The sequence below is a fragment of the Triticum urartu genome, chromosome 3 (genome assembly GCF_003073215.2).
Source record: "Triticum urartu cultivar G1812 chromosome 3, Tu2.1, whole genome shotgun sequence".
NCBI lineage: Eukaryota > Viridiplantae > Streptophyta > Magnoliopsida > Poales > Poaceae > Triticum > Triticum urartu.
In genome coordinates, this window is record NC_053024.1 from 37,093,931 (window position 1) to 37,112,845 (window position 18,915).

The 18,915-nt window shown below is 40.9% G+C and overlaps 2 protein-coding genes across 6 annotated transcripts; one reads left to right on the top strand and one right to left on the bottom strand.

Moving 5' to 3' along the window:
• Positions 1 to 200: 200 nt before the first annotated feature.
• LOC125542600 lies at positions 201 to 6,727 on the bottom strand. Of its 5 annotated transcripts, XR_007297985.1 has the most exons (5): positions 3,919 to 4,218; positions 3,583 to 3,722; positions 1,969 to 2,969; positions 1,195 to 1,877; positions 201 to 828 (listed from the first exon to the last, which is right to left on the bottom strand). XR_007297985.1 is itself a non-coding variant. In XM_048705687.1 (3 exons), exons 1-3 carry the CDS (start codon positions 6,447 to 6,449, stop codon positions 3,603 to 3,605), a joined length of 381 nt encoding a protein of 126 aa, XP_048561644.1. In that variant the 5' UTR covers positions 6,450 to 6,698; the 3' UTR covers positions 3,335 to 3,602. The 5 variants fall into 5 exon arrangements, 1 of the variants encoding a protein (XP_048561644.1); XR_007297984.1 differs by having other exon boundaries at positions 1,195 to 2,969; XR_007297986.1 differs by having other exon boundaries at positions 939 to 2,969.
• A 282-nt stretch (positions 6,728 to 7,009) lies between these two features.
• LOC125542601 (threonine--tRNA ligase, mitochondrial 1) lies at positions 7,010 to 18,527 on the top strand. The gene is made up of 20 exons (XM_048705688.1): positions 7,010 to 7,302; positions 7,740 to 7,977; positions 8,138 to 8,197; positions 8,291 to 8,380; positions 8,544 to 8,618; positions 8,740 to 8,868; positions 8,951 to 9,040; positions 9,999 to 10,087; positions 10,203 to 10,299; positions 10,457 to 10,543; positions 10,648 to 10,732; positions 11,856 to 11,950; positions 12,059 to 12,091; positions 12,448 to 12,534; positions 13,685 to 13,777; positions 14,407 to 14,499; positions 14,577 to 14,798; positions 16,443 to 16,514; positions 17,055 to 17,126; positions 18,329 to 18,527. Exons 1-20 carry the CDS (start codon positions 7,079 to 7,081, stop codon positions 18,422 to 18,424), a joined length of 2,127 nt encoding a protein of 708 aa, XP_048561645.1. The 5' UTR covers positions 7,010 to 7,078; the 3' UTR covers positions 18,425 to 18,527.
• The last annotated feature ends 388 nt before the right edge of the window (positions 18,528 to 18,915 follow it).

An 18,915-nucleotide genomic window follows, 5' to 3' on the forward strand; every position in this document is an offset into this window, starting at 1 on the left:
TTATCCTTTTGCAGGTCATGTCTTAAACAAAACCATAAATTGAACAAATGAACCGCCCGAGTTTCTTATTCCTTCACTTGTAACAGACACTAGTGGTTGGGGCGCGCCCATGGCGCGTCGCCTGAGCAGAAGCTCGGCGGTGCCAGGTAGGACACGCCCCTTCCACTCTCCTATTTTGTACCAAATGTGCTCAGTTCATGTATAATAGTACAAGTATCATATAAACAATTGTAGCCAGTGATGGCTGACAAAATAGTATAAGTAGTTATTCAGTGACTTCTAACTACCTCAGATCCATTAATCAGGACACAAGTAGGGAAATATCAACAAAGAACAATCGGTAGCATAGTTTTATAACACAAAAAGCTACACTTGTGAAAAGAGAGCACATAGCAAATCAAAATTAGATGCCCGTATGACCTTGTCCATGAGGCTCAGGTCAAAAAGCTCGATCAACACGGGGGTGGGCGTCCTCATGTCGGCAGTACCATTGGCTGTGTGGCGCTGGTTGGACATCGGCAAGGAGCCTTGGGGATCAGCCAGAACATGGCATGGACGGTGGCGTCAGTCCCGCATCATGAGAGAGTTGTTGTTCTCAGGGAGAGGACCAAGGTACTGCCTCTGGATTCTTGTGTGAGCGTCACCGACAGACACGGCGGCGGCGGCGGCGGTTCTCGCATCCGAGTCTCCAGTGGTGAGGCCGGAGAGGTGGAAGGGTCCGAAGAGGCTTCCATCATTTGAATTGCCCAACGGGAAAAGTCATTCAAGGCACAGTATGTCCAAATCAACCCAATCATTGCAATAATCGAGTTCAATGTGGGAATATACCTGCAGTTTTATAGAAGAATGAAATAGCCAAATATAAATGACCAAAAATCTCAAATTATCCATATGTATGTTCTTGAAACACATGACCTGAACAAGAAATTTAAGCCCACCTCACACGGAGTAACATGCAGTGGAGTAACCAATCTATATTCACAAGTACTGGGCAGCAAAGAGCAAACTGTATTAACATTATTCCAAAAGCTATTATTGGTGGATACACCTAAAATCTCACCAGGCATCATTTTTTTAGTTTATGAACATAAATTAAACACCTCACATTAATCTTGCCAAGCAAAGAGCAAATTCAAAGCATAAGTGGGGAGGCAAGGTAATAGAGACACAAAGAGACAGTGCAGAAGCTAATACCTGTGTAAGGGTAGGAGCCCCATCATCGAGCCCATCCTCAGCTAGCGGGAGGGGATATACCCAGCCACTGCAGCATGATCGCGGTCGCCATGCTTGCTTGCACGGTACCTCTAGCACCTGCCATATGTATAAAGATTAATTCAGCTATAAACATGTCAGAACTCCTGATGTGGTTAGATATATGTAGATAAGACTGTTGGGATGAACAAACTAATTAATCTGTAGAGAATACTGAACACACAATGACCTCTTGACCGCTTGAGAGCATGAGCTGACATAGATCAATTCAGTAAGAGTTGTCTACATAGCAATCTGGCTGGGATAATTTAGAGAGGGATTATCAGTTATTATTATGAAATATACGGAGTAGACAATATCAGGAAATTAAGGTCAACCTTCGGAACAAAAAGTTCAGGCAGGTGGTGGTAAAATATGGTACAATATAATTCTAGAAGCAGTACGCACATATTTCTTCAAGAAAATTTTACAGAAAAGAACAATTCTGAATATAAACCTAGAACCACTACCATAAATGAGAACTATCTGAAAAAGATATTAAATACCTATTTTTGTCGCTATGAAATTTCAGCTCCTTTGTGTTGGCCAGCCAATAGCTTTGGTTACAGAAATGGCCAAAGGAATAAGTTGGGATTTCTCATCTATTTGCATTTTCGCTTTTTTTCCTACATAGGTCACAATATACAATGTTCAGTTTATACCCATGCATTGATGAAATATTGAAGGAAATGAAATATTGAAGAAAATGGTACATACTTCATCCCAGAATTTTCCTTGTGCGGGTCCTGGATACATAGGAGCCTTCAGGCAAAGAAGAGTGAATCTGCACAAAGCAGTCCATCCTGAGTAGGGAGAGGCCGTATCGTATAAGCAGCACGAGCGAGTTTGCAAGGTCATGAGGCTTGCAGCGCAGGCAGGAGCTCCCCGACAGCGGCAGGCGTGGCGTCTATAACTTGCAAACATTTGTCATGTCTAAACAAAAACCTAAATCAAACATGTGGGCGAAGAAATTTAAGTAGCTCAGAATGCTAATCAGGGGATAAAGCCTAATTTGAGATGAAATTGATTAGGAGAAGAGAAGGAATGTGCAGATTGTGTAGTTCTACAAATGTGAACAAATCAGAAGCTACTTTAGGAAAATATGATGAAATAATATACTTCCATATTGCTATACAAAAGCAAATTCAAACTCTGATAGACTATCAACTTGAAAAGAATTATTCATGGCCAGCTCTAGTTTCAAAACATAGAAAGTATGGTTTATTGTTCTCCCAAATTTACTTTGGAGAACGTCCAACCAAACTCAACAAGAAAGTACTATTGGAGAAGTAAGATGTCTGGAAGGTTCTATTTCAAACAACTGCCTGCAAAGCACTCTAGCGAAAAACACTAACAGGCAATGGAAATGACCCAAAATGAACTAAAGATTACAAAATTGTCTAAAGAAAAGTTAGTCCTGCAATACCACATAAGATTCACTTAAGAATAGTCGATAAGCTAAACACACATCACATATGTAGGGGATATAAACCAACATGTAATAAGGAAAGTATGAATCTTGACTATGTAAAGTATGTATTATTATTGATACCTTCAGTAGACCATTCACAATATCTAAGAAGAAAATTCAAAATGCACCACTTCATCAGTCTAGAGTTTGAATCCTCCAATAGAATAAAATTAAATAAACATGTAGCAAGTGTATCCAACCTCAGCCATCAGAGTAGAGCATGGACCTGCATTAATAATCATATAATCTGCACCAAGAAATAATCTTGATTAAGAGAACATGCCAGCTATTTTCAAATTATTCATTTCTTTCAACAAAGTCAACTAACACAACCTACAAATATGTAGAAGCATTAATTCATCAAATAAGTAGTACGAAAATTTGCAATACATCATAATGTAACCGGTATCCAATGAAGCAGTACCAAAGTTTTGCTTAGGGATTTCCAATCAAGCACTTCATTCCAAATTCTCAGTAGAACTTTTTAAGATAATATATCAACCAAGCAACCTCCTTTGGCTAAGTTCCAGCATACAAAAGCAACAACGACTGTGTCTAATTGAACTCCCATGAAAGAAACAGAATACACTAAGAAGTTACAGACAAATATTGTTTTCTAGCTTCTCATTTATAACAAAGGGAAAACTTTTAGAAAACATAACTGAGAAATTTAAAGATGCTCCAGAGTTAATACGAGCCAATAATTAATTAATTATCCATGACCCAATTACCCATATCTAATATTACCACTTCATTTGTAAAGGCCCATAAATGACTATATCATTATGCAAATGAGAAAGTAAATACCAATACTACTAAAGTATAGTGGTATGTAAGGAAAAAATATATAGTATGCCTACTTTCTTAGAAAAGCACCATATCAGTACTTATCCAATGAATTTCTCAAATTTCTTGTTTCTAATTTGAAACTGATCGAGCAAATTGTCCCATTCTTCGCGTCATCATAGCACGGGAGGCCAATTTTGCTTTCGTCAAGGCACTGCAAAGACATAGGTTGGGATAAATGTTATTCTTATTGGAACTGAATATGTACAATCTTGCAACATCCCTAAATATCAAATGGATGCAACTTAGCAGGATCTATTTCTTTTTCAATCAGTTTTGGGTGCTTTTTTAGACAACCAGTAAATCTCTAGGCGACAGAAATATTTTGTGTACTATTGGCTTCTGCATACCTTTTCGACAGAGAAATTGCAACAGTGTAGTGTGATTTTTGGGTCAACAAATATATTTCCCTTTACACATCTGAGATAAAACATGGCTCTTGCCATGAAATTTCTCACCCCGTCAACTATTAAAATCATGAAATGGAGAACCTGCGACTGCATGACTGGAAAGACATAAGCGATATATAAAAATTAAGCTCAATGAATGTGAAGTTTGGAACTCCAAGACACATACGAGAACTCTGCAACCAATTATTCAGAAGCTTCATATCATGCTACGTGAGATACCCAACAGAAGGAAACTACATATCAAAACTAGAAGAACGCCCGTGCGTTGCAACGGGGCCACATTAACTTTAAGAGTTCAATATTAATCATGTTAATAATACATTTAATATTCTCATACATATCAAGTGACACTGGCGACCTTTTTTGTCAATTTAGCAACGGGCTCAGTTGCAACGGGCTCTTTATACATATCAGACAACTCGCTACTACTTAAACTACAACTATGGCTACCAATATTTTTTTGTCAATTTAGCTCAGCAATAGTGCCTGGCTTAATAGACTGCTTTGCATTCATCCCCCTCAGAAGACAGAGAGAACCAACTCAACATGTCAGAAGATTAACAGAAATTTCATTTGTATGGCATGAACATATAGCAGGAGCACCAACACATAGATCAGCAGAGAGCAGAGCACAGCATGCACACACTCGGGCCATCTATATCATACACACACAGCAACGCACACACGCATCACGCTGGCATACGCATACAGAAAAGCAGGCACACACACATCATGCGCATTGGCCGGTGCGACGCACGCAGAGCAAGTACGTACGCACGGAGAGCAAGTTAGCAAGCACGCACGCGTCCACCCCCGCCGCTGCATGTGCTGGCAGAAGGTGAGGCAGCAAGGGAGACTGCACATTGAAGTTGTCCATGCAAGGCTGGAGGTGCTGGGCCGGCGATGGCGGTGTCGGGACGGCGCTTGATTCGTTCCCGGTGGCGTGGAGCTTGGGGTGGCAACGCGGCGATAGCTAGTGCTCGGGGATGGGGGTTTGGGGCGGGGGCAGTCGACCCGATGGCTGGCGAAGTTAACGGGCTCGGGCGGCTGGAAATTCGGCGGGTGGCAGCGGCACAGCGCGAGGATGGGACAGGCGGAAAACCTAGCGGGCGTTCAACTACCAATACCCATGCCTTTTTTAAGGGAATTGCTTCTGAAAATAACGTGCGACGACGACTTAGCGAGCGGATCCCCTTAAAAAAGACATAGCGAGCAGATTCCTTTAAAACTGGTAGGAATGGATACGATTTTATGACGTTGATAAATAGTGGTGAATGTTGGCCTAATTTACTATCATCATACATGAAAACGAATCATCAAGAAAAAGAATACTTCCTATTACTACACTCATAGGAAGCTTCCTAATCTCTGCTACCAAACAGTTTCTGCCCAAATAAGGAAGGAAAGTTATGGACGTGATTCGGAAGGAAACAAACGTTATGAAGATTAATTAATTTAGATTTGATCTTTAGAGATTGATTGTGATTGATTCTTTTACATAAAGACATTACTAAATAATTTGCGTCAGTATGGAAAGTTCTGATCCGTTCAGTTTTTTTCGTTGTGTGAGAGGGTGAAGTGAAAATAAACCGATGAAGTGGGGGAGGCGACGAAAAAAATCTACGACGGTTAACCTACGAAAAAACCCGGACGAAAGTGGTGGGACGAAAAAAACCCTGGAAGCGAGACTACCAACTGCTCCATTAGGAGTAGAGATTATGATATTATTCGATAAATCTACACATACAAAAGGATTTCACATTATATAGATCATTAGAAGTGTTTTTTATTCAGTACTTTGTGTCACCAACTTATCTTTATTGTTCTCTGTCAGGAAACAAGCTTCACCTTGTACCACAGATGCATATTAGATAGATATGTAGCCTGCTATTTCAATACAATGTTTAGTGGATCTATAGTACAAATACTTATTGTCCCAGCATCAGGTTTAATTCTTATTTCATCTCGCCACCATCAGCCAACACAAAAGGGCCAGCAATCAAATACATCAATCGGCTAACCTGCAGGACAGTAGGAGAAACTTCATAAACATCCCATCCTATAACTGACAAAATCTACACACAAACGAATTCACATCAGCCTCTCGATTTCATCTCTTGCAATATATGAAACAAAATCTACACACAAACGAATTCACATCAGCCTCTCGATTTCATCTCTTGCAATATATGAAACACGAATCCTGTCACTACAGAGCGTAACAATCCAGAACAACCTCCTAAATGTTCCAGATCCAAAATCCAAACAGATGCCAGATCGACGCAGGCAGAGTGGAACCGTCGAACCAGGCAACCAAAAACAAAGCCTTGATTGGACCCAACGGCAAGCAAGCAACGAAACGAACCTGAGATAGCAATGGAGGTGATGGAACTCATCGAAGCTAAAGCTGTTGTCGCGGCCATCCACCTCCTTCTGCTGCAGCTCCGACTCCACCTCCACGGCGCCCACATCGGAGCCGCAGCCGCAAGCACGCAACCACCCTTTGTGTGTGCACCGGCTTGCCCACCTCGTCGAGGCACAGAAGAATAAGAGAGGGAAGTAGGAGAAGACGATGGGTTGGATGCCGCAAGAGGAGGAGGCGGAGCCGCGGAGGAGAGCCGAAAGGAGAGGTTGCGTGCGGGGATGAGGCGGCGATCGCGCTAACCCTAGCCGCCACTCAGGGAAGAGAAAATGGGAGATGGGGAAAATGAGGGGATCAATGGCTGGACGCGTTTTTAACCTTTTCCCTTCGTCACAGTAAAAGACACGTAGCTCGCCAACGTGGACAGCACCATCGACCGCCCCATCTGCACACGTTAATGCTTCTCGATGATCCTAGTTTAACAAAGGTTGCTAAAGTTCAAAAAGAAAAAAAAACTATAAATTGAACAAAACATATGGATATATGCATGAACCCGGCCCGTTAGCACTGCCTAGCTCGCCTCCTCCGAAATGGGCCAGCCCGCCTAGCGCTTCGGGGAGGAGGAGGAGCTCGCTGGCCGGCATCTCCCGATGACTTGGCGTCGCCAAACCCTACATCGCAAGAGGTCAAAAAACCCCGGGGCTTAAACAAACCCTTCCTTCCAGCCGCCGCCACTATATGCTTATCTGCCTCCGACGAGGCCTCTCCCTCCTCCGGCAGCGCCAGCCCCGGCTCCCGCCCCGCCTCCTCCTCCACCTCTCCGCCGAGCCGATGGGCGACCCGGCCGTCGCGCCGGACGCCGCCTACCTGGAGGCGGTGACGCAGAAGCGGATCCGCATCTTCGAGGAGATCCAGGCCCGGCAGGCCCTCGAGCGCCTCAACATCGGCGGCGACCCCATCAGGTTTGCATCCCTTCCCGCCATCTGCTCGCGTGTTTGTTTCCTTTCCTGCACACATGCGACTAGCGGGGAGCCGAGGACCCGGGCTCGAGTCTCCGCTCCCCCGCCGCGTGTTTCTTCCTTCTATAAAAACATGGCCTCGTTTTTTATTTGTATATGTATAATTAGCGCATATGTTCAATAGGGAGTGGTTGAGCCGGAAACTAATCGTGTAGCCGCATGATGGCAGAATTCGATTTGTTATTAGGCGCATGCGTTCTCTGCTACAGATTCCAGATCGTCTTCACAAGCAGTAGTTTACTTTTCCCGCAGCTAGCATACCTTTGTTGGGAGTTCTGAACTCAAGTGCACACGCCATGGTCCTGCTTTGGACCATGTAAATTGTTACCTGTTTCGCTTGCATAATAATAATGTTGGTTCCTGCTTGCAATACCATGCAGAGTAACTTTGCCTGATGGTGCGATAAAGGAAGGCAAGAAGTGGATATCGACCCCGATGGATATCGCCTCGGGGATATCAACTGGGCTGGCCGCTAGCTGCCTGATAGCGCAGGTGAATGGTGTGCTCTGGGACATGACGAGGCCATTGGAAGGCGACTGTGACTTGAAGCTGTTCAAGTTCGACAGCAACGAAGGGCGTGACACGTTCTGGCACTCGAGTGCTCATATTCTTGGAGAGGTGAGTCAGACCGTCCTGGATATCTATCTCTGAGCGTGATTTTCCTTCGCGGCCAAATTGTGTGGTAGCTGCATAGCCTTCTATTTTTCTTTCTCAGGTCTCTGTTATAATTCATTCTCAATTCATCTTTTTTCTAATCGAAGAGGATGTTTGTTTGCAGTCTATCGAGAGGGTGTATGGCTGCAAGTTGTGCATTGGACCTTGTACTACAAGAGGAGAGGTATGGGATCACTCAAGTTTTGGGGTTGGGGCATGAGAATACGCTAGTCCTATTTTTTCAGTGTTCTAATGACTTGACACTTTGCCTGTTAAGGGTTTTTACTACGACGCCCACTACAAGGACTTGACACTGAATGATACACACTTTGGTCTCATTGACAAGCAAGCTAAAAAGGCTGTTGCGGTATGCTATCATATTTTACTTAATTCTTTTTTACTCAAGTTTTTGCCTACCCTTAATTTGTGCCCACTGCCGAACAATGTACCTTTTTCAAACTAGTGTCTTATCTCTGTGACATAACTAAACTCCTTCTTTAACAAGCGCTTTCCAACTCAACTTGATGCAGGAGAAGCAACCATTTGAACGCATTGAAGTCTCCAGAGCAGAAGCTCTTGAAGTTTTTGCGGAAAATGAATTTAAGGCAACCTTCATCATACATATCTCCCTTCCTTCGATCTTTTATATCTAAATATCAAAGGGCTTCCTATGTCACCTCGAGATGTCATGTTCGTTTTCTTGAATATGTTTAACCATACGTTCAGGTTGAAATAATTAACGAATTGCCCGAGGACAAGACCATTACAGTATACAGATGTGGTCCTTTGGTCGACCTTTGCCGTGGCCCGCACATCCCAAATACTTCCTTTGTTAAAGCTTTCGCTTGCCTCAAGGTATTTTTCTTCTTTGGTTATCCATTGAACTCCCAAGTTCTCTTGATGATATTAGATACTTAAGTTTGATGTGTGAATATAGGCTTCAGCATCATACTGGAGAGGAAAAGCAGACCGTGAAAGCCTGCAGAGAGTATATGGAATCTCTTTCCCTGATTCTAAACGTCTCAAGGTAATTTTAGTATCTTTGATGATTTGGAAACTGGGAAATTGTGTACGCACAAGGATATGTCATGCAATTTTCACAGAATATGTTCGTTTAGTTTTTAGTTAGCATCTTTCTTCCCTTTTAACATGCATTGCGGTGGCTTGATTTGCACAACACTGCTACATCAGCTGTGCACAACTTTCCTATATCCCTGTGAAGGCATATGCCTTTTTATTGGTTACTTCAAACAAGTTTCTTGTATTAATAAAAGGGGTTTTTACACTCTTGCTCTTAATTGGTTCCCTGTCGATGGTGTTACCCTTAGTTTTCGAGTGTGCACAGTTTTGGTGCTGTTACAGAAATACCCTTCCGTGCGGTTTCCGTCTAGTCAGAGGCGTTTGACCGTGACTGCGCTGTGTTTAGGACTGTTTTGCCCCTCTGTGCTGAGTCACTAACAGATGGGCCTCGTGTGGAGAAGGAAAAAAAAAGTATCCTGCCATGAATGCCCAGTGCCACCCTCCTCGGCGCACTGGCTGCTCTCATTACCACCCTTTATTAGCCCAGCTGCTGACAACAAATTCACATTCCCAAATCTTCCTTCTCTCAAACCCTAGCTCTGCATACCTCTGCCTGGCCTGCGGCCATGGTCCGCTGTCAAACACTTAGTCCTTCCCCTGGGCGAGCCAGTCGTCTGCATCTCTATGTGTGGTGATCCTTAGCTAGTTTGTTCAGAGTGTGTGAGTGTGGCGTGTGTGTTTGGTGTCTGTTGGAGGTGTGGGTGTTTTGCCCCCCTCTCTGTACTTTTCTTTCATCTTAATGAGATGATCAGTAGCTCGCTTGTGTGTTGTAGAAAAAAACTGGTTAGATAATGAAGGTTGCAGTCCTGAATTTTAATTTTAGTCATACTTCTAATTCTTTTGATTTTCAAATCATAAACAACCTATTCTGTTTTTCATACAAGTTTTGCTTTTATAATCTGCAGGAATATCAACATATGATAGAGGAAGCTAAGAAACGCGATCATAGGTTATTGGGGCAGTCCCAGAAACTCTTCTTTTTCCATCCACTTAGGTACCTACACATTTTTCCTATCTGATCTTGTTCCTTTTCATATCTTTATTTTCTAGATCTTTACTCACCGGCTTGCTGTTAGATAGCTCTTTGACAAAACTTTGCAACTATGCAGCCCAGGTAGCTGCTTCTTCCTTCCAAATGGCGCTATAATATATAACAAATTGATGGATTTTTTGCGCAAGGAGTATAGAGAGAGAGGCTACCAAGAGGTTGGTTTTAATTCGTACTCCCTCCGTCCCAAATTATAAGAGCCTTTTTGACAAAAACGCTCTTATATTTTGGGACGGAGGGGGTAGTAATTATCCTAGATCATCGATAGTTTTACTATGCCTTTTGTTTTTCTATTCCTTATGTGTGTTTATTTAGGTTCTGAGTCCAAATATTTACAACATGCAACTTTGGGAAACCTCTGGACATGCTGCAAACTACAAGGACAACATGTTTGTTTTTGAGGTAAGCACATTTGCAGATACTAAAGGAAAATCATAAGCGTGATGATCTAGATTATATGGGTGTCGTTGTCTGACCTTTATGGGTGCTTGTTTTTTCTTGTGCAGATCGAGAAACAAGAATTTGGCCTTAAGCCAATGAATTGTCCTGGCCATTGCCTAATGTTTGGACACGAGGTTCGATCGTATAGAGGTAAATCCTCTCTTTCTGTTTAGATTCCTTAATGATATCTTGGTCAAGTTAAAAATGCAGTTATCCTGCATGGTTAAAGATAAAAATGCAAGGTATTAAAACTAGGTCTAGTAGGCCATACATACTAGGTACCCTCACTGGTTATTAGAAAAAGCGCGTGCTAGGCCGAGTGCAATGATTACACACTGAGCTGCTTCAAGGTGGCGCAACCTGTATAGTGACTAGTACTGGTTTCTTAGTTTCAGTACCTTGCAAAATTGCAATGGTGGTGGTCATAAAGGTTGTTCCTTTCTGAAATATTGTACCTGTAAGATTATCTATTTTATTGGTACTGTGAGTTGCGCACTTATTATCTAGCAGTCAGTGCTTTATCTCATTGTCATTTTGGTGAACTGTTCTTTAATGCGAAATCTCATGATATTCAATTGCCTGCAGCAACTAATTCACCCAAAACCTCAAATTGATTGAGAAAAGTTGGCACTATGGGTATGTTCAGTTTGACAAGCTTGCCGTACAAAATATTGGTATTTGGCCAAGGTTTTGGTTGCCCATGAGTTGGCCAGTGTTAGCAAAAAAAAAACTAGAGTTGGCAAAGAGGCATTGGCATGGCTACGCAACCAATCCAAACAAATATTTGTAAAAAAAATGCTGGATTTTTCCCTGCATAATATGCTGTTGTAGGCATGAGATGAGGGATCGATGTAGGTTACAAGAATTTTGAGAAAACTTTGTTGGCCGGGCCTTGAATTCAAGGTCTCTTGGCTCTGATACCATATTGAGTTGCATGCACCAACCAGTTCACCCAAAAGTTTGAACTGATAGAGTTAGGCGGGCATCGTATTGACACAGTGCGCAACAATCCAGAATTTTAGGTGTGCATCTAAGCCTTATTTGGGTAGAAGAATCTGGGCCCAAGATTACAAAGATTGATTAGTTTTGCGTCCAATGTCCAATAAATGTCAAGTACCCAAATCAAGCAAACCTCCGCATTCACAATTTGAAGTGTTAAGAGGGAATTAATTGGGCTTCTCTAATACACTTAGTGGGAATTCTGTCTGCTGCTGTAAGGTGGATTTGATCAGTTGCGCTAATTCTAGCAAATTTGTTTAATGAAATGCTGCAGAGTTGCCTCTCCGCATGGCTGATTTTGGAGTTCTGCACAGAAATGAACTTAGTGGTGCACTTACAGGTTTGACACGTGTCAGAAGATTCCAACAGGTAAAGTCTAATGTGATTCCATGAGTCTTTAGTTTCCAAGATAAAAAAAGTTACTATTTCTGATTAGCTCCATACTTAGATCATCGTTTTGTTTTATGTTCCTTTCAGGACGATGCCCATATTTTTTGCACGGAGAGCCAAGTAAGTTTGTGATACATAGATTATCCCTTTTTGATGCTACTGGAATTATATTATGCTTCATTGTAAACATTTTTGCTGCATGATTACACAAATTCAGCCTCTGTGTGTGTGTGTGTGTGTGTGTTGTAAGGGTTCTTACCCCTTCTTTTTCTTCTTAATACAATGATGATAAGCATCTCTCCTGCGAATTTGAGATTTTTTTACACAAATTCATGCTGTGTGATATTTCCAGCAGGTTTCAATATTTTCACATCCCACAGAAAGTAGTTTTATTGTAGTTTGGATTAGTTTAGCACTTGAGCTGGTTTATGAGTTTGTGTTATTGCACACCTATTTAAGTTATTTCGTTGGTGCAGATCAAGGATGAAGTTCGGTCTTGCTTGGAGTTCATTGATTATGTTTATAAAATATTTGGGTTTGAATACGAGCTGGAGTTATCAACGGTAATTGTAATCTCATCCTTTTATGTACTGATAACATCTGCAGCAACTTCTAATACATAATTGACAATTCTCATGAAATGGTGATGCTGAAAGGTTGCAACTTTACTGTACTGAATGAACTAAAATTATAAAATACTCCCTCCGTCCCAAAATAAGTGATGCGGTTTTAATTCAAATTGAACTAAAAGCACGTCACTTATTTTGGGACGGAGGGAGTACATTTTAGTAGACATCCTTGTTTGATTGCTTCCTTCTCTTTAGCACATATTTGGTAACCACGATGAAGTTGAATCATAACATCATGCATATATATTGACAGTATTAATATGGCACTTTATCATTATTTTAATATTTTCCCTTATGAACGTACTGAAAATCTTAGTAATGATGCATCACGGTATTCATAGTCACATTTCTCCTGTTATTATGTTTGTGGAATATATTTGTGGGTCAGTTATAAGTTGATGAACCGCTGGCCTGGTTAATGAAATGCCTATCGATCTCTCTTTTGGCATTCTAGGCTTCTAACACTATAGTCAGTTGATGCCATGTCATCCTTTCTCTCTGGGACTGTGCACATTTTCCTATCTTTGGTGTGTGCAGTAATATGTAATCAATTCTCAGCATGTTGAAGAATACATATGAACATGTGAATATTGTTAAAGTTGATAGAGAGCAAAATGGCTACTCCCAACTATTCATCTTGTTCCACTAGCGTATCCTACTCCCTCCCTTTGGAAATGACTGACGCTGTTTTAGTTCATAAGTAGTTGATCCCCACTAACTCAATTCTCTTAACATGCAACTATGCCAACTCACCATGTCACCATGCATGCCCCACTAACTTTATTTCTTTCGACATGCAACTATGCCAACTCACTGTGTCACCATGCATTAAAATGACCCACCTTAACAAGGACCATGCATGCTACTCATATTCAATAAACATTCTACAATTCTATAATAATTAAATATAACAAATTATATGTACTTTAGTTTCAGTTTCCATATTGCTAATCCAAATACTAAAGTTTCATACTGTCAAATCTCATAGAAATAACTGCATAAACCTATCTCTGGGCTCTCCCTGTTAGCATATGCACTACATAATACTCCATCTAATATATAGTATGAATGTTTACTTTTTCAGAGACCAGAGAAGTATTTAGGTGACATTGAGACCTGGAACAAAGCAGAGCAACAACTGACAGAAGCATTGAATGAGTTTGGGAAGCCATGGAAGGTACCTTTGCAGAGCTGTTTTACCCATAATTTTCCCATCACCCATTGCTGCTAGATGTGCATTTATAGCATCTAGTACTTCCAAGGAATGCTTGATTTATGGCTTAGTTGCATCTAAGCTTAGGCAAAGTGTGACTTGCCACCAAGGAGTGGCTAACAAAATCCACACAAGTGGGCAATATTCTGGAAAAGGTTATATGCCACATGGACTGTGTGAACAATTAAGTGTGGCAAGCCACAGTTGTGGTGCAAACCAAGAACAAACCTAAGACAGGGAAGTTTGTCCAGGAACCAAACAGGGTGGATAGCAGATATCTGTTTTTGCATTATATTTCAGAGTGATATCTGATACCTGTAGAAAGAATGTGAAAAACAACTCAAGGTCATTTACAGAAAGAACAGCAAAATATAAGCAGGATACAAAAGGTTCACTTACTGGGGTATTTTCTTGCAACCTCAAGTTACGAATGCTAATATTGAATTTTATCTTTAATTTGTCTTGTGACTGATCCGGTTTGTATCAGCAGTAGCGTATTTACCAGTGTTGTAGTTGCATTGAAAGAAACTTGCATGCCTGGCTGTTTGTTAAGCCATGATTCTGTCAATTCTTACTTGGATATCCATGTGCAGATAAATGAAGCAGATGGTGCTTTCTATGGCCCGAAAATAGATATTGGTGTGTTTGATGCCCTCAAGAGGAAATTTCAGTGTGCAACTCTACAGGTTCGCTTTTATGTTATGCTGACATCAACTATAGAGAATATAATTGTCTTCTATTTAACCCTTGTTGTGTGTTGCAGCTCGATTTTCAGCTGCCACTTCGCTTCAAGTTGACTTATTCTGCAGAGGACGAAGCCAAGCTTGAGAGGCCTGTAATGATACACAGGGCAATACTAGGATCAGTTGAAAGGATGTTTGCCATTCTTTTGGAGCACTATAACGGTAAATGGCCGTTGTGGTTAAGCCCCCGACAAGCCATTGTTTGCTGTGTATCTGCCAATTCACTAACATATGCAAAAGAGGTAAATTGTCCTTGTATCTGAGAATCGATTAACTTCAGAGCTCTTCTCTATGCTGACTAATAATTGATATCTCCTACCTGACTGTTTTTCACTTGGCGGACCTTAGCAATTTAATGGTGTCTTTGTAGGTCCTTTGTGCTGATCTGTTAGGCAGTTTTTTCTTTTACTTTTGAATTCAGTTGCTATGTTCATGAACTTTGAGTGGTACATGTTGTGTTGTGTGCTATACACAACCTTCATTGTCAAACTTGTCTGCCATGCTCATCTCTATTGGCTCTCTGCAGTATGGACGAATTGAACCATGTGATTTTGCATGCTTACCATTACGTGTTCTAGGACAATTTTCTATCGGAACTCTTGCAGACGTGCATCACCAGTGGTGTTGTTTCACTCCGCCCCATTGAAGACCACCTTAAAACCTGCTGTTGTTGGTTATAGACCTAGTCCAGAATGGGTACATTTCGTGTTTATAATGACCAGCGATAGGGCACTTGCCCTCTACTGTCCGCCCCCTCGGCTCGCCCCAGGCGTGGTAGAGAGGCTCTGTGGTTCATTGGAACTTTTGTTTATTGACCTGTTGTCTAAAAACAAGTACATGCTAGTCCTTTATGTACAACAGCTTAACTTGATCCATAAGTTGGGTCACAACAAAAACTCCTGACCGAGTTACAACTCTATCTTCCTCCCTTAATTGGATTCTATGTAATTTAAGGACGATTCATATCCAACATGGACACTTAAACTCTTTCTACTTTTTCCTACACCATTCCTAATATGCATGTACAAACCTACCCAGGCTTGCCGCATGGCTGCTGCATATAGGACTTGAAGCCCATACAGTTGTTGGTGTTGCTTGTCTATAACAGTCCAAAATGCATTAGTCCATGTTGAGGATAAACTGCCATAGTTACTTCTTGTTGGTGCATAATGCTTTTGGCCGGAAGCTCTGTTTCGTTCCCTCAGCTTTTGAGTTGTCTGTTGAAGCCTTAACTTTTAAAAATTCCAGTTTTTTTATTATCTTTAGGTCATGATTCTAGATTTGGTTAAAAGTGTTCTGATATCACTACAATGTAGGCTAAAGAATCTACCAGTTGGACAGAGATTCAATGTTTAGTTGTAGACCCAGCTCACTAGGTTATATCAGTGTCTCATATTCAAAATCTGAGTTTGATCCTGTCTCAGAAGGAACACTAGCTATATGCTTAACACATACAAGCCGAATCAAAACTACTTTTCATGGCACATTACAGGAGGTTATTATATCCAAAGCTGTGAGCTTCTTATGGGCCTTTGGAAAAGTTATTTATTTGAGCTTTGTTTGTACTGTGCCTTTACTCAATTGGATTGTCTCTACTGTGTTCTTATTGTTTAATTTAATGTTAATCTATGTCTTGATTGATGTAAAACATAAGCATACTATTAGAAGCTTATGTAGTCTTTGTTTAAATTAGGCTCTATTGTCGATTAGTATATTCCAAAGACATTGGATGTACTAGTATTGGAACTATATTAATCATAACATAAATATTTTAAGTCTAGTCAATGTTCTCCGGGAAAACGTGATTTTACAATGTATGTAAATTTGGACGTGTTTACATTACAATAGGACACAAAGTGACTAATCGATTTGCTTCTCATTCTCAGGTTCATGCTCAGATACGTGCAGCTGGTTTTCATGTTGACATTGACATGACTGATAGAACAATTCAAAAGAAGGTAATCAGATCTTGACTTTTAGTGCACTTTCTTACCTTCTGTTGTAGTATGTGCTTATTTTGTTTGTCTGAACTTTCTGAATGGAAAATATGGATTATTTGCAGTGTTGTGGTATACACTAATTTGATTGTTAGACTGAATGTACTGTATTGTTTTCTCCTTTATCACGCATCTAATATAGTTCAACTAGCAAAATACCTGTGCTTTGCTGCGGATAATAGTATACTTTATCAATCATATTAAGTTACCACCAACTCCCATTTAAATACTACTGTATTATATATAGTAAAGTAAAGATTGGTGGGTTGTACATGTACCTCACAATTTTCTAAAAGAACTCCCAGCGAAACATATGAATTCACAGATGTTGAGAATATATTGAACACATTTATGTGCAAAAATAACACCTCTGCATCTTTTTAAAATTATTACTCCCTCCGAATCAAATTTTGTTGTTGTTGTTGTTGTTATTATTATTATTATTATTAAGTACACAACTGAAATATCACAAAAATTGCATCCTTCAAATCATCATTGCAGGTGCGGGAGGCTCAGTTAGCCCAATTCAACTATATTCTAGTCGTCGGCGCAAAAGAGGCAGAGTCTGGAAAGGTTTGACTTCTCCCACCCTCGTAAAAAAAGGCCATTGCAGATTAAACCTAGCATATCTGTTTTATTTGTTGGGAAACCTTGAAAGGTTAGGCTGATATAATCGGCTATTTTATTTTATGAATCTATCTCACTATAGCATGGAATATCTATTACTAGTATTAGCAAGGGTTAATTTGTATCTATAATCTCCCCTGCTGCCGTTATTGGTAATTTTAGGAATTCCATTCAGTGTGCATGGACCAATGCATTCGGTGCTTGTTTATACTAGTAATAATGTACGTGCAATGCACGTTTATATTAGGTAGGATATTAGTTGCATGTTATATTAGGTAAGATATATCTGTTGCACTTTGGTATTTCGTAAGATATCGATTACTTTTCGGGAGAATGGTAGGATATTAATTACACGGCAGATTTCAAAGGATAGCGTTGAGTCAAAACGTGTTTATAACCAATGGCAGTAGTGGGTAATTAGAGCGTTAAACGTGTTTGGTGCTCAACATTGGAGCGATTTGAACCGGTAGATAACATGATTTGACGGTTGAGATGGTTTGGATCTGCCCATTTGGGTCTTTTTATATTGGTATAGATATTAGAGCTGCTGCCTTGTGACCATGAGGTCACGGGTTCAAGTCCTGGAAACAGCCTCTTACAGAAATGTAGGGAAAGGCTGCGTACTATAGACGCAAAGTGGTCGGACCCTTCCCCGGACCCTGGGCAAGCGGGAGCTACATGCACCGGGCTGCCCTTTTTATATATATTAAAGTACACATGTGTATTCTGTGAATGGTAAATCATGTACCAGGCCACGTTTGACTGTGGTTTTACTGTTGCAAGACTAAAACTGACCATACGGTTTACATCAGCAATCATTTGTTGTAGTTCATCTGCTTGCCTGATTTTGCCTGCCCTCGTACTACCTCTCTCTCAGTTTATAAGGCGTACGCGTGCTTCTAGGTCGTCAATTTGACCAACCTAATACAAGTCATATATTACAAAAAATATACCAATATAAACTTCAGATGTTCTATTTTCAAACCATATAATTTTTGTGTTATATAGTTTATATGAAGGTGATAAAATTGGCAACCTAGGTATACGTGTAGGACTTGTAAACTGAAACGGAGGTAGTACTGATTTAGCGCACTGATTATGGTTCCATATGAAATGCTGAATTATCTTAATGATCTGTACCGTTGCAGGTCTCTCTGAGGGTAAGAGACAGGGCAGACCTATCCACAGAGAACATTGCTGACGTCATTGCACGTTTTAACGATGAAGTTGCGTCTTTCCAGTGATTTTTAAGTCGCTTCATCTTCTTTTGTTAAGACATCTACTGCACAGCCCACATTGTAATTTGGTGAAGTGTGAGGTGAATGAAAATCGTGATACTATTGTTCATGTTGTCATATGTATGTTAACTGCCATTTATCAATTTCGAGGGCCTATTTGATTCGAAGGATTTTCATAGAATTGTTCAGGGATTTAGAATACTTTGGAGGTTTGCTTATGTTTGTTAGAAAAGTAGGATTGAAATAATAGGGTGGGTAAAGGACGGTGAAGTTGATTGGGTGCCGAAGCTGGTGGTGTTGAGGGAGAGACGAGTACTTGCTCGGAGGCCAGGGGCGTCGTGACCGATGGGGCCATGTGCCTAGCCTAGCCACGGCTCTACTTATGTTGGCTCAGTTGGAGCCGCGTTTGGCGATGATGATCCTTTGTCTGCGGGGCCGCTTGGAGCTGTCGTGAGGACCTGCTCCAGGGCGATGCAACTTTTGGCCAGCTCAGGACC

Bases quoted from the DNA above. Each gene is read 5' to 3' on its own strand.
- LOC125542600 (XM_048705687.1), bottom strand. From the start codon at position 6,449: ATGTGGGCGCCGTGGAGGTGGAGTCGGAGCTGCAGCAGAAGGAGGTGG. The intron at 4,074-6,343 runs GTTCGTTTCGTT...ATGTCTTTCCAG, and splicing joins CACCTCCATTGCTATCTCAG to TCATGCAGTCGCAGGTTCTC. The intron at 3,723-3,918 runs GTATGCAGAAGC...ATGTCTTTGCAG, and splicing joins GCAATTTCTCTGTCGAAAAG to TGCCTTGACGAAAGCAAAAT.
- LOC125542601 (XM_048705688.1), top strand. From the start codon at position 7,079: ATGCTTATCTGCCTCCGACGAGGCCTCTCCCTCCTCCGGCAGCGCCAG. The intron at 8,869-8,950 runs GTATTTTTCTTC...GTGTGAATATAG, and splicing joins AAGCTTTCGCTTGCCTCAAG to GCTTCAGCATCATACTGGAG. The intron at 14,500-14,576 runs GTTCGCTTTTAT...TGTGTGTTGCAG, and splicing joins TTCAGTGTGCAACTCTACAG to CTCGATTTTCAGCTGCCACT.